Source organism: Capsicum annuum, chromosome 12 (assembly GCF_002878395.1).
Source record: "Capsicum annuum cultivar UCD-10X-F1 chromosome 12, UCD10Xv1.1, whole genome shotgun sequence".
NCBI classification, from domain to species: Eukaryota; Viridiplantae; Streptophyta; class Magnoliopsida; order Solanales; family Solanaceae; genus Capsicum; species Capsicum annuum.
The window spans coordinates 155,060,782-155,075,515 of record NC_061122.1 but is presented as its reverse complement, the minus strand read 5'-3'; the positions used below and the strand labels follow the sequence as shown (position 1 = coordinate 155,075,515).

The window sequence follows — 14,734 nt, the reverse complement described above, 5'->3', positions numbered from 1 at the left end:
AAGTGAAAGTAGAGCATATGAGGCCAGGTGGTATTTCCCAAGAGATAGCCTTGCCTTTGTGGAAATGGGAGATGATCAATATGGACTTCATCACAGGACTTTCGAGGTCCCGAAGCTAGTATGATTCAATTTCGGTGATTGTTGATCAACTGACCAAGTCAGCCCACTTTTTGCTCGTCAGAACTAACTATTTGGGAGATGACTATGCCAAGCTGTACATTGAGGAGATAGTCCGTTTGCATGGAGCACCTGTATCCATCATATCTGACCGAGGTACTCAATTCTCTTCACAGTTTTGAAGGTCTTTTCAGAGGGGTTTAGGTACCCAAGTGAACCTAAGTACTGCATTCCACCCTCAGATTGATGGGCAAGCTGAGCGCACCATTTAGACTCTTGAGGATATGTTAAGGGCCTGCATAATTGACTTCAAGGGGAGTTGGGTGAATCACTTGCCATTGATAGAGTTTGCATATAGTAACAGCTACCATGCCGGTATTAAGATGGCTCCTTTTGAGGCATTGTATGGAAGAAGATGTAGGTCGCTAATAGGGTGGTATGAAGTGGGTGAGACTCAGTTGTTTGGGCCTGATCTTGTTCATCAGGCAATGGAGGACGTGAAAATTATTAGAGAACGACTTAAGACAGCCCAGAGTCAACAGAAGTTCTACGTCGATGTTAGGAGAAGAGACTTAAAGTTTGAGGTTAGTGATTGGGTGTTTCTCAAAGTTTCTCCTATGAAGGGAGTCATGTGTTTCGGGAAGAGAGGTAAGTTGAGTCCCGCTATATAGGGCCATACTAGATTTTGAGAAGGATAGGGGGAGTTGCTTATGAGTTAGAGTTGCCTGCAAGTTTGGGCACTGTTCATCCGGTATTTCACATATCCATGCTGAAGAAATGTATTGGAGACCATTCCCTAGTGTTGCCTGTAGAGGAGATCAAGGTGACAGACTCATTAGAATATGAAGAGGAACCTATTGCAATCTTAGATCGCCAAGTTCGGAAGTTGAGGAGCAAAGAGATAGTGTCGGTTCAGGTGTTGTGGAGAAATCAGAAAGTTGAGGAAGCAACTTGGGAATCAGAAAATAACATGAGAGATAGATACCCAGACTTGTTTGATCCGGTGGATGACGAAATGGAAGGTACAATCCTTGTCTTATCTTTTATAGCCTTAGTATACTTTAAATCGTGCTTGTTTGTGTTTCGCATCATCATTCGGGGACGAATGATCCCAAGGGGGCATAATGTAACACCCCGCAAAACATCGTCCATGCGTTAGCTCGTGGTAATATGCTCTTAGAGTTAAATGATTAGAATTGTATCAAAGAAACTTAGTCTCATTTTTGACTTTCAAAGTGAGTTAAGTCTAAACTATATAATTTCCCTAATTTCGACTTTTTATCATATGGGAAATTGAATGAGCTTTCCGTCAATATAAGATTCGCCCAAATTCGATACCCGGGCAAGAAGTTATGGCTAATTTAAGTTCTAGTCGTAAAACACAGTCATTTTGGTGCTTGGCGCATCACAGAGGGGACCTATTTAGAAATTGTCAAATTCCAGTAGCATAGCGCGATTGTGGCGCGTCGTGCTGAAGTTTCAGGTCCCAACTAGTGGGACAATGCGATGGCTCCGTGTCGCGGTGACCTTAAGAATCCCATTCGTCATTTCAGTGAGCCATCGCGATTGTGGCGCGTCGCGGTGGCCCATGAAATCGGGCTCCCAGTTATATTTTTTATTCCGTCTCATTAAGGGTATATTGGGTATTTTCCACCCCCTTATCAGCCTAAACACGGGATTTAATCCCAAAGGCACCAGAATACATTCACAATCATCCAAATTACTCAAGAACACTCTCTAGGGTTGCAAACTAAAAACTCAAATAACTCAAGATTTAACCGTGGGTTTTCAAGATTGATTGAAGATTTGGAATCCCCAAATCGTAGGCTTCAACAATCATCCATCAAATTTCTAAATTGAGGTACGTGGGGTTTATCCTAAAAATGCATGGGCTTGTTGAAAACACTCAATTATGATTTAAAGATTATAAAGCATGAATTTGTTAAAGGGTTTGAAATCCATGATTTTTATTTTGCTTTATGCATGTTATTGATATTGTTGTTTTGGCTTTTAGGCCTCAGCCCCTTAAATTGATTTACAAGTATATGTATGAAATTGAAATTTAAGATTTGTTTGAGAGTACAGATTATGAAGTCCCTCTCTTGTGATAAATTCAAGTTTATGATCTTATTGTGAATGATTTGAAATGCATGATTTATGGTTTTGAAACTAGTTTCCTCAATACCTTAGTGTTTGAGCATGATTTAGAGATGATGAGAGGGAGCTTCTTGATATAATTACACCCTTGTTTTAAATGAGAAAGAGTTGCATGTGATTGAGAAATTTGACATGACCACCTTGTATTATTGAAATGCTTGACAAAGAGAGTGCCTTGTATGTGTTTACATGAGGTTTGAGAAAGAGTTTCTTTGGATTGATTTATTGACATGGTGGTCCCAAACTTATGTTTTGAAAATAGAGATTATTATATGCTATTAATGGCTCAGAGACGTGACTTGCAAGTCAATGGTATGACGATACCATAAACATATATGCCATAACAGAGTATGTTTTCAGAATATGTTTTCAGAGAATGCATGCTTTAAAGAGTTAAAAATGGTTTAAAGAGGGTTAGGTGGTTACCCGAAGAGGGCTTTAGTTCAAGTAACTCTTAGCCTAAAACTGTGATTTGTCGATCCGGGTATATTATTTTACGTTGGCGACGGTAGTGTGGCGTAGCAGAGTCAGAGACTCCAACCCTTGCGGCATACTTGGGTTGGAGGCTTCCCCGCTGAGTCAATGGCGGATTCCATATAGCCCGTGGAATTTCAGAGTTGTAGGGTATACCACCTAGCCGTTCAGGGTTGCAATTATTCTATTCAAGCGAGTCATTTGCATCTATTCCGATACCATGTCACATCAGAAAAAGTATCTATTCCGATACCATGTCACATCAGAAAAAGTATCTTCAGCAATGTAGTTGGTAGCGGGCTGTCCATTGTACAAATATGCGTAGTGGGTAATTCTCATAGCCATGTTCTTTTCCCCTCAACTGTTGCTGTATATTCTCTTTAAAGGAGGGGGTTTATGAATGAGGACACTAGATAAAAATGTAAAAGTGAGAAGGAAAGAAAGGTAATTTAGTAAAAGTTGTCTTGAGCTGAAACAGCCCCTCTACCTCACCTGAGGAGAGGTAAGGTCTGCGCATGCTCTATCCTCCCCACTGGTTATATTGTTGTTGTTTACTAAAAGAAGTAACAATCATATGGATTGGATAGTATTGATGCCTTCAGAAGTTAAAGATAGGTTTTAATTCAGTTTTTGCATCACCAAGCATTTGATCAAGTTTACTCAGTTGTGCTCATTCTGGATATATTGCATCGAATTCATTTAATCTATCTTCTCTTGGAGACAAGTGCAGTAACTTCCATGCCAGTATCTTTGTTCATTTCCATGTGGAGCTAGTATCAATAAGCTAAAACATGCTTTTTACATTCCATCTTTCAGTTACCTTCCCTTCGGCGGAGGACCAAGAAAATGTGTTGGAGACATGTTCGCCACATTTGAGGTAATCCTTCAAATAGTAGAGTGCAGCAGTGGGGACAGGTTTTGAAAGATGTCTAAGGGACTTTAGTCATTACTGCATTCTGTTTCTGCTAACCTTCTTATACTATCTTCAAGAACCCTCCTCATGATTTACATCTATCTTCAGAATATAGTGGCAGTTGCAATGCTTGTTCGACGATTTGATTTTCAAATGGCACTTGGAGCTCCTCCTGTGAGTTATGCTGTCCTCTCTTAATTTTTGGCATTTCTTTTTGGTAAATGATAAGACTTATTACTGACATATAGGTTGTTTCTGTACCTTTTACACCTAGATGAACTTGAGGATGTGACTTCTTACCTACTCTGAACTTTCGAATATAATCAACTTTGCTGTAGGTTAAAATGACAACTGGAGCTACTATCCACACTACAGAAGGATTAAAAATGACTGTAACACGAAGAACAAGACCTCCAATAGTGCCCAAATTGGAGATGCCATCATTAGAAGTAGATTCATCTGTGAATAGTTGAGATGTCAACTCAGTGTCGAGCCAAAGAGCTGAAGCTGAAGCTTCTACTGTTCGACCATAATAGAACTGAATACAAGCAACAACATGTATTTAACAAACAGGGAACCATGAATGTTTGGGGTCCTTTAATGCTGCCAGTCGAGATAAGTCAGTCCATAATTTTATAGATACTTTGCTGTAAGTAAAATGGTATACGGTGGACCCTTATAAGCAAAAATCTTATTAAAACTGAATCCACTTTTGGTGGCATATACCTGTATTCTTTTTCAAGCCTTGAATGATTTAAATTTCATTTCAATTGAGCTCTCGGTTGATGTAGTCATCAGTATTTGTCGTAGAGAAAATTTGGGTAATCGACCTTTCAAGCATCAGTCTTTGTTGTAGAGAAAATTTGGCTTATCGACCTTTCAAGTTTCCGATTAGCAAAATGACCTACTTTCATTTTCTCATTTTTTTTGAAAAAAACCTTTAATGGATATTTACAAATATACTTAAAACATAAAATCCGCATTCTTTCAATTTCAAATTTCTTCTTTCCCTCTTTTAACTTTTTTCCTCCTCCATTCAGAATGGAGAGTTTGGGTGTGGTGGGTGTCTTTGGTCTGTGAGTGTATGTTACTACTAGGTGGGTGACCTATCTCTTATTTCGAATTGCTCCTATTCCTCTTATTTCGTATTTCTCTGATATCTATTTTATTATTTCTTATTCCTTATTCCTTATTTCTATTATGTCATCCATCCTACTTCATGTTTCACTACGACCCTGTGTACTATTCTCTATTCTGAGCCGAGGGTCTATCGGAAACAACCTTTCTACTTCTTCGGAGGTAGTGGTATGGACTGCGTACATTTTACCCTCTCCAGACCTCACTTTGTGAGAATACACTGGGTTTGTTGTTGTTGTTATTGTTGCATTCTTATTAAAAACTCAGTATTTCTTCAACTTTCTCCTATTTGAAGCTTCGTATTTTATTTCTAAATATCCTTTCTCCTAAATTGTAAGTTTTCTATTTTTTTTTTCATTAAAACCACGCTTTGGATTCATTTATTAATTAACTAAAAATTACACAAATACACAACTTATGTTTTTAATATTACAAAAAATCTCAACTTCCTAAACATATTACAAAAATCTCAATATATACATATAATGCTATGTATATGTCGATTATGTTATGTATATTAATAGGGAGAGAGAGTAAAGAATTAAAAAAGTGGGAGAAAGAGTAATTACTTCCAAAATGATTGGTATTTATGTTATTTATACTTTTGTTAAATTAAAAAAAGTTATTTACAAAGATCAAGCCCAAAAGTGGCTTGGCCCAACAAACAATCCCTAATAATAACCATTTGGCAAAGTTGTCTCTTCCACTTCAACAAGCAGACCAGATTAGCTCAAGTAAGGATGATCGATTCCTTTCTCAGTCGTTCGTGTATCATGTAGCTCTTCGTCTATTGCGACTTGATTTTTTTGCTTTCTAAGCTAAGTATCAATCCCTTCTTTATTCTTTCTCAAATCAGTGGGTTGAGCTTCTATCACAGCTAACACCACCACCTACTCGGAGAAGAAATCAATGAGAGTGATGAACTTATTTTATATCTTTGAATCTGTGCTATAGTGATATACCAACACAAAATTGGAGCTTTCAATTTTGATTAGGCTGTACCAGTATCTGAATATTCAATCATTCAACACCTCAAGCTCTCACCAGGTGTAGATCTTTGTATTCACGAATTTTATTTTCAATAAAGGTACTGTCTTTTTTATGAACGCCCCTAATTTGAGATTATTTTCATCCTACTCTCACCTCTTGCATGTGTGTTGGAATGCCACCTTGTTATTCTGATATTTTCGATGTGTACAGTAGCTAGCCATAGAAATGTTGTACTGTGTCTCTTTGGAAGAACACAAACTCTACTCTACTTTAGCTTACTGTTTTATGAAACTCATTGTGACTCATATGCATCGACACTACTTGTGTACTTGTTGTCATGTATCCCAAACAGTCCTTCTGATATTTGGTGTACCTGAAATATCCAAATAAATGATTCTCCTGCCTGTTGTTGGAACTTTTTCAACATTATTAAATTGGAATCCACCTGCAAAATCAACAACTAAGTTAGTAAAATAATCAGCAAGAGTATTTCCTTCCCGAAGGAAATGAATTACTCTTACTAATATAACATTTATTAGGGGGCTTTAATGGAGTTGACCACCTTGTCACACTCCATGGGACATCCCACACTCCATTAAGGGTCTGAATCATAGTCCAAGAATCAAATTCTACTACAATTTTTTAAATATCATTCTCCTTGCTGAAAAATAAGCACTCCCTGATAGCAATAACCTCTGCCTCCAAGCAGGTAGTGTCATGTATAGTAGAACCGTTAGCAACCAAAAGCTCACCTTTCCAGTTTCTAATGCAGAATGCAAAAAAATTAGGGCCTGAGTTATCTTTAGAAGAACCATTAGTATTACTTTTCAGCCACTCTTTGTCGGGGGGGGGGGGGGGGGGGGGGAATCCACTTCACAATTTTGCTTATGTGAGAATTCGCAGTTCATCAATTATCTCAGTCAATCTCTGGCCATTCATTTCCATATTAAGTCAGTATTTTATATATTTAACTACAGTCGCATCAATTTTTCAGTATATTTTCCTTTCCTAATACCTGCCTCCACGAAGGATGATGTTCCTTCTCTTCCATATAAACCATACAATTAATAAAAGAACCACATTAAAAACAATTCTTAATCAATCATTTCTTTCCTGATTGTTCCTTAGTCTGATACTTTGCTTCAGATTGAATTTTTGATCTATGATATCAGCTACACCAAAATACTTATTCTACACCTTATCAACAATTTCACCTTTTAGAAATAAGTGCTCAATAGTTTCTCTTTTCGGATTGATGCAACATCCACAATTTGCAAACATTTCAGGATTCTATTTATTTATTAATGACATTATCATATGTAACTGGCTTCAGTTTATTTCTAACATGATTGACTATATACTCTGGAACTATCTCCTTCATTTTCCATAATTTCATCCTTCCTCTATTAGAAATTTACTGATGTCCTTCAAAGGATGGCAAGAGCGAATTTCAGTAGGGTGCAAGTATTATGAACCTGAATTGATCCAGTTTTCAAATAAAATAGAAGATGTGCCACTCTTTGGTTCCCACCATAAGTAGTGTTCAATTTCCTCCCTTCTTTAGCTTTCCACACTTGGGATCCCTCTCTTCATTGCTCTAAAGTTGGAATTTATTTTTCAATACTTCTTTCAAAGAAAATTTATCCACGAAGTATTTTGTGTCCTGTATCTTCACCACAACTTGGCGTGCATTGCTTGACAAACAACTTCTATGGAGCACTCAGGGGACAGAGCTATTGTGTTAGGGGAACTGGAGCACTCAGGGGGACAGAGCTATTGTGTTAGGGGAACTGGAGCACTCAGGGGAGTGTCGGGATTTTAGCTATTGTAGACGTTTTAAGGTAGACGAGGTTAGACAGGCAGTCCGCAGGATGCGAAGGGGTAGGGCGACGGGGCCGGATGAGATACCGGTGGAGTTTTGGAAGTTCGTTGGAGAGGCTGGTGTAAGGTGGTTGACTGCATTGTTCAATGAAATTTTCAGGACAGCAAAGATGCCCGAGGCGTGGAGGTGGAGTACCATGATCCCCCTCTATAAGAATAAGGGGGACATTCAGTGTTGCAATAACTATAGGGGGATTAAGTTACTGAGTCACTCTATGAAGATCTGGGAGAGAGTGGTCGAGGTGAGGCTGAGACGGATAGTGTCTATCTCGGAAAATCAGTTCGGATTTATGCCCGGCCGCTCGACGACGGAGGCAATTCACCTGGTACGGCGGTTGGTGGAGCAATATAGGGAAAGGAAGAAGGATTTGCACATGGTGTTCATCGACCTAGAAAAGGCGTACGACAAAGTCCCCAGGGAGGTGCTTTGGAGATGCTTGGAGGTGAGTGGAGTACCGCAGGCATATAGCAGAGTAATTAAGGATATGTATGAGGGAGCGAAAACCCAGGTGAGGACGGCGGGAGGAGACTCAGAGCATTTCACTGTCCTGACAGGATTGCATCAGGGATCTACTCTTAGTCCCTTTTTGTTTGCGCTAGTAATGGATGTGTTAACGCGGCGTATCCAAGGGGAGGTGCCGTGGTGTATGCTTTTTGCAGACGATGTAGTCCTGATAGATGAGACGCGAGGGGGTGTGAACGACAAATTAGAGCTGTGGAGGCAAACTCTGGAGTCTAAAGGGTTCAGGGTGAGCAGAACCAAGACAGAGTATGTGGAATGTAAGTTTAATGACGTAAGGCGAGAGAATGAGGTAGTGGTGAGGCTAGAAGCGCAGGAGGTAAAGAAAAGGGATAAGTTCAAGTACCTCGGGTCCGTGATCCAGAGTAACGGTGAGATTGACGAGGATGTCTCGCACCGTATCGGGGCGGGATGGATGAAGTGGAAACTTGCATCGGGGGTGCTGTGTGATAAGAAGGTGCCGCCCAAGCTTAAAGGTAAATTCTATAGGGTGGTAGTCCGTCCGGCCTTGCTATATGGAGCGGAGTGTTGGCCAGTTAAGAACTCCCACACCCAAAGAATGAAGGTGGCAGAAATGCGGATGTTGCGCTGGATGTGTGGACTGACCCGAAGGGATAGAGCTCGGAATGAGACTATCCGGGAGAAGGTTGGGGTGACTTCAGTGGAGTGTAAGATGCGGGAAGCACGATTGAGATGGTTCGGACACGTGAAGAGGAGGGGCATGGATGCCCCGGTCCGTAGGTGTGAGAGGCTAGCGTTGGATGGTTTTAGACGGGGTAGGGGTAGACCGAAGAAGTACTGGGGTGAGGTGATTAGGCGGGACATGGAACAGTTACAGCTTACCGAGGACATGACCCTAGATAGGAAGGTCTGGAAGACGCGAATTACGGCAGAGGATTAGGGCCTGTTCGGGTCGCTAATGTAGGGAGGTAATTGGTGGGGGTGTATTCCTGGTATGATTCCGTATTCAATGTTCTGTTCCGTGTTCCGTGTTCTATGTTTGTTACGAATCTGTGTGCTTTCCTCTGCTTTATATTCCTGCATTCCTGCTTTACTCTGTTTTATATTCCTTATGGCGGCAGTATCTATGTTATGTCATCTGCTTCTGTGCTGTACTATGTGTTTGTTTGATATCTCGTAACTTGAGCCGGGGGTCTTTCGGAAACAGCCTTTCTACTTCATCAGAGGTAGAGGTATGGACTGCGTACATCTTACCCCCCCCAGACCCCACAAAGTGGGAATACACTGGGTTTGTTGTTGTTGTTTGTTGTAAACCTTGTCCCAAACAGACCAATGTTTACTTTTTCCTGATTCTTTATTATGCCAAAAGAATTTTGCAAAATCCTTTTAAATTCTTTAACCATACTCTTAGGAGGGATAATTGTTGATTAGACATATGTGAAAATGCTTTGTAAAACACTTTTCAGCAGCACTTCCTTTCCCTTATAAGACAGTTGTTACCCCGTATTTTCGCGCTCGAATTCTAACCGTCGTTCCTACGTGTGTAAGCTCTAATCCAAATGATTCCTATGTGAATATAAGGTCATGATCATTATCCTAGTTTATGAAGTGCTCTATAGGTGAAAGATGTTCATAGAGTTGTAATACCCCGTATTCTTTGTAGTTCAATTCAGCTCAAAAGAGGCACATTAGAGACTTAGGACCTGAAATTTTAGCTAAGTGTTGAAGACTTAGTCTCACTTTTGGCCTCTAAACTCTGAAGACTTTATTCTTGACCGTTCCGACCTTGGAATGTCAATTTCTAAGTTATTTCATGATCAGGGTAGTCCATAGTACCTCAACACTTCTTTATCTAACTTTCATTTTTGAGTGCTTTCTTTGTTCTCTTATTTGGATTGAAAGAAAGAAAAAACTTCCCTTTATTCCTAATTCCAATTTATTCCTAATTCCAAGGGAGTGTCTTTCAGGAATGGTAAATAAATGGGTTGGAGTTCCTTGAACGAAGTTTTCATTTCATCCAGGACTGAGTTTCAAAATTTTCGAAGAAGGATTGGGGCATGTTTGGTTGGCCAAAATAGAGCCTCGACGCGATATCGCTGCATCGCGTCGATGGCCGTCTCGATTTAGAAGACATGACACGCCGCTAATCGCGTCGCTCACTGCGTCGCTGATCGCGTCGGTGCCCAGTTTTGTGTGTTAAAAGACAGGTTAGGGGGGGCATTTGAGTCATTTACCCTCACCCAAATCTGCCCAAAACACACAATTTTAGCCCCAAATAGCATAGATGCTTCATTATTCATCTTTTTCTTCTCCAAGAACAAAACCTTAGCTCCAAGAATCAAGAACAATCCCATAACTCCTACTCCAAGAAAACTTATAATCCAAAGTTCCAGGTTCAAGAACTTCAAGAAGAAGTTTCAAGAACACCATTAGAGAGTCAAAGGTTCAAGATTTGACATTCAATTCATCAAGCAAGGTATGTGGGGTTATGAACGAGGATCCTCTTTCATCCTTGTGCCCAAAATTAGCTTTTAAAGATGAATTTACTTAAATTTACATGAATTTCAATTAGGGTTCATACCTTAAGTACCTTGTTTCGAGTTATGGATTTATAAAGGGATTGAAGCATGAAATTCCATATTGTCTTGATTTAAAGAATTCTCTTTTATGATTTGAATACCATGGGTATGATTTGAGGCATTGATTACAGATTTCAAATTTGAGTTTAAGCATGATATCATGATGTTGATCTCATTATATTGATGTTGTTGAAGTATTTCAAGAAGTATATTAAGAATAATGTTTTGCTATGAATTTACATGAGTTTAAAGCTTGTGTTTTTTAAGTCCCTAGTTTGAGTATTGAAATTTCAAGAAGATGATTGCTTTAAAACAGACAGATGCATAATTGGTTTTTTCATTACAAACCTTTATGCTAGCTTTTAAAGTGGGATTTCCTACAGATTGAGCATACAGATTAAAGGGAGTAGTATTTAGCACCGAGCGGAAAGTGTGGGTTTAGCGCATCCTACTTCCCCAGAACTCCGAGTCAACGTAGGTACAGATTCAGATTATATTTCATTTGTATATGGATACAAATACTGATTGTGATCACTTAGATTAGGTTATACTCCTTGGCAAGAGTATGACACCTCTCCCCAACGTGAGGTTTTTTCATAAGGGAACTAGATGTTGGACACTATAATAGTCACATAGTGTATGTTGGTTAGAAAAACCTCCATATAGCAAAACTTTACAGAACAGTTTTTAAAAGAATTCCCTACAGAGCAGAGTAATTGTAATAGAAAAGAACAACATAAAAACTTTTAGAAACTAAGTGTAAAGGCTCACGATTTTATGCCGATATTGTTCTACATAAGTCATTAGCTATGAAATTTCAGCTTTTAGTTTACAGATATAAAGGTGAGTCCTTTTTCACTTAGCCTGCATGATTTGAAAACAAACATAATTTCAATTCTACTTAGTCAACTAGCAGAAAGAGTAAAAGTACAACTTTTAGAACTAAGTGAAAGTACAACTTTTAGAACTAAGTGTTATGACTCACAAGATTTATACAGTATGTTTTATCATTCATGATTCATGATTTTTAGCTTTCAGTTATTCCAACCAATGTGAGTCATTTATACTTAGCATGCATTATTTTACAAGTTTATACGAACATTGAGATATTGTTTTACTTATGTATTCACCCCCATATTCTCAGTACATTCCAAAAGTACTGATCCCACATATACGTCTATGCGTTACATTGTTTAATAATGTAGGTACCAGTTCAGTTGTAGTCCATATATCATGATCAGACAGTTCAAATTTCAGCTAGCAGATGATGAGTCCTCCTACTTCGGGGATTTCAGTTAGATGTTATTTATGTACTTTACTTTCTTACTCATATGTATTGATTAGTAGTAGTTGGAGTCGCATCCCAGCTATCTATAGTGACGCCAGTCAGAGTCAGTCATGTAATTTTAGTTCTGCTCTCCAGTTTCATCAGAATATAAAATTGTATCAGCATTGTTTCTTTTTTAGATTTCATGATTATATTTCCGCACAGTAACTTCAGTCATTTTATACATATGTAAATCAGTTGCTTAGCAGTATGCAAGTACAAGGGTTAGCTTGGGATCACTTGTGTTCCTAACACCGTGTGACGTCTCGGGATCCATTTTCGAGGCGTTACAACTGTAGTCTACCTTTCTATGCTTGAATTTTATTTCTCACTTTCTCCATCAAATCTTTAAAGTGTTCTTTCTTCTTCTTTAAGTGTTAGATTGAACAACCAAGGTATTTGAGATAAAATGAATCCTTAGCCATTCCCGTGGTTTGTTTCACTCTCCTAAAAATATTCTGATTTATGTAGCCTTTTATCCAGATTTTTGTTCATAATCCTATAAAATCAACATAATCTTTCAAGGGAATATGCATTAGAAGAAGTAAAGATAATAGTGCCATCAGCGTATGCCAAGTGATTGAGATTTGGGATTAACTTATGAATACCATATCCCATAAAGAAATCACCCTAAAAAATATAATTGAGAGCCCTTGTCATAACGTCAATAGATAAGATAAAGCGAGTAGGATACATGGGATCTCCTTATTTTTTTAATTAATAGTGGACTCAAGGTTTGTTTTATCAAAAGGGTCCGGTCAGCCCAAATAGAACATTTCAATAACAAATATCAAACAAAAAGCCCAAACCCGATCCAATGACCTAATTTGGGTCTATAAAAGGCACCCTAATATTAAGGTTTCCTAATTGATCCTCTTGTTCTTTATCCATACGTCCTTTCTGTCGTTGAGGATGTTTGTGTTAGTCCTTTGTAATCGTCATCTCCGTTTGCTCTTGTTGTGGGTGGTGAATTACCTTCATCATCTTGTGTGCATCTTCTTCCTGCTCAGCTTGAAGAAGTAAGAAGTGTTCTTTTCTTGCTTTTATTTTGTATTCTCTCTATTTTATGACCTCTTTCCCTTGTAGGTGTGAAATTCGGTGGAGGTCCATGAGTTTAGTTGAAACTCGATAGAGAGTGTGAACACTGTATATAAGTTCCATAGATCCGTGTAAGCTATTACCTTTTTGCTTTTGATTAATAGATCCCTTTACTCTCATTAATCCATGTACTCTTCGTAACTGAAGCAGAAGTGGAGAAAAACAAGTTGCTTCCAATCTCCGTCTTTCGAAACTCCTAGCTGAATACAAGCATTGTATTGCAGATCTTGTTCCTTTGCTCTAACTTTTTGCTGGTCATCAATTTTGTTGGCTGATGTAGCTTAGGTTAGTTAGCTTTCTCACAGTTATTTTGCCCTTATGGCCATAAACTATTCTATAAATGTAATAATTGTGAAACTCTGTGGTCCTTCTTTTCTTGCCTTTCATTATTGATTATGTGTGACTGATATTTTCTTTGTTCTAACCCTTATATAAGGAATCATCATGTTGTCTATGTTTAGATTCTGCCTTCCCTTGATTGGTAGTTGATTGAAATTATGAAATTGAAGCATTTGTTCTTGCTCTATTGTTGTGTTTGCTATGAAATCCACTAATTGATTATCTTGTCTAAACATGTGTATAATGTGAATGTCAAGAGTAATTACAAGTTCCATAATTTCCTCTATTCTTTCACTTAGTAACCAAGGGACCTTCCGTTCCCCTATAATCATTCTCTTTACCCCAAGAGAATTTGTCTGAAGATGTACATGTAGAAACTCACGACTAATGCAATATTTGATAACTTGTAAGATTGCTAATAATTCTGCTTCCATATAGGTAGAGATTCCAATGTTAAGAGCTTTTGCATATATTAGATTGCCTTCACTGTTTCTAATGCAAAAGCTATATGAACTCATACCTGTATTTTCTTTACTAGTTCCATCTGCATTGCATGTCACCCAACCCTCTTCCCGTATGTTCTATTTCACCTTTAAGTAGTGAAGTCTGGGTTTATAACTTGTTAATGTATCCAACATGCCATTCCAATAAATAGGTACTTCTTTTATCCATGGAAAATTTACTTTCATAAGATGATAAACATTCAATAGGCATTGATGATTCATCTTATCTAAAGTAACATTTTTTCCATGCATTTCTCCTTTTCCATAGTTCCCGCATTAGCATCGCAGGAATTGCTTTTGTGACTTGCTTCATCTTAGAATTACCTTCATAGTTCCACCACTTAAAAATGATTTGATGCAAATTGAGTCCTCTATGTTAATACCTGCATAAGAAGCAAAATGCCTCCATAGCTGTTGGGCTATAGGGGTTGTTAGTAATAAATGGTTCATAGTCTCCATGAATCTTCCTTCATAACAATTACACTTCGATACAATTTGAATCCTCATCCTTTTAAGATTATCATCTGTGGCAGTTCTTTTCCTCCATAGTCTCCATAGAAAGAATGCAATCTTAAAAGGGATTCCTTTTATCCAGATGTTTTGTAACCACTCCAATTCATCTCTTCTACTTCTCTTAATCTGATAGGATAATTTCACTGTGAATTCACCCTTGGTGTTCCCCATCCATCAAGCCTTATCATTTTCTGCCATTCTAGTTTGAGGCTTAATGGATTTAGT

The 14,734-nt window shown here is 38.3% G+C and overlaps 1 protein-coding gene and 1 long non-coding RNA gene across 6 annotated transcripts in view; both read left to right on the top strand.

Moving 5' to 3' along the window:
* LOC107850957 (protein LUTEIN DEFICIENT 5, chloroplastic) overlaps nt 1-4,431 on the top strand; it is a 32,781-nt gene extending 28,350 nt beyond the window's left edge. For both annotated transcript variants that reach the window (XM_047400430.1, XM_016695817.2), the window contains 3 exons: nt 3,565-3,625; nt 3,770-3,835; nt 4,000-4,431. In XM_047400430.1, coding sequence (XP_047256386.1) covers nt 3,565-3,625; nt 3,770-3,835; nt 4,000-4,134 — 262 coding nt within the window. In that variant the 3' untranslated portion in view covers nt 4,135-4,431. The remainder of the gene's footprint in view (nt 1-3,564; nt 3,626-3,769; nt 3,836-3,999) is intronic.
* A 959-nt stretch (nt 4,432-5,390) lies between these two features.
* On the top strand, nt 5,391-13,614 carry LOC107851023. 4 transcript variants are annotated; one of them, XR_007047966.1, is made up of 5 exons: nt 5,391-5,885; nt 11,113-11,207; nt 11,935-13,075; nt 13,143-13,225; nt 13,305-13,614. It is a non-coding gene; the product is annotated as an uncharacterized LOC107851023 (long non-coding RNA). The 4 variants fall into 4 exon arrangements; XR_007047965.1 differs by lacking the exon at nt 11,113-11,207 and having other exon boundaries at nt 5,394-5,885; nt 13,302-13,614; XR_007047967.1 differs by lacking the exon at nt 11,113-11,207 and having other exon boundaries at nt 5,396-5,845.
* The last annotated feature ends 1,120 nt before the right edge of the window (nt 13,615-14,734 follow it).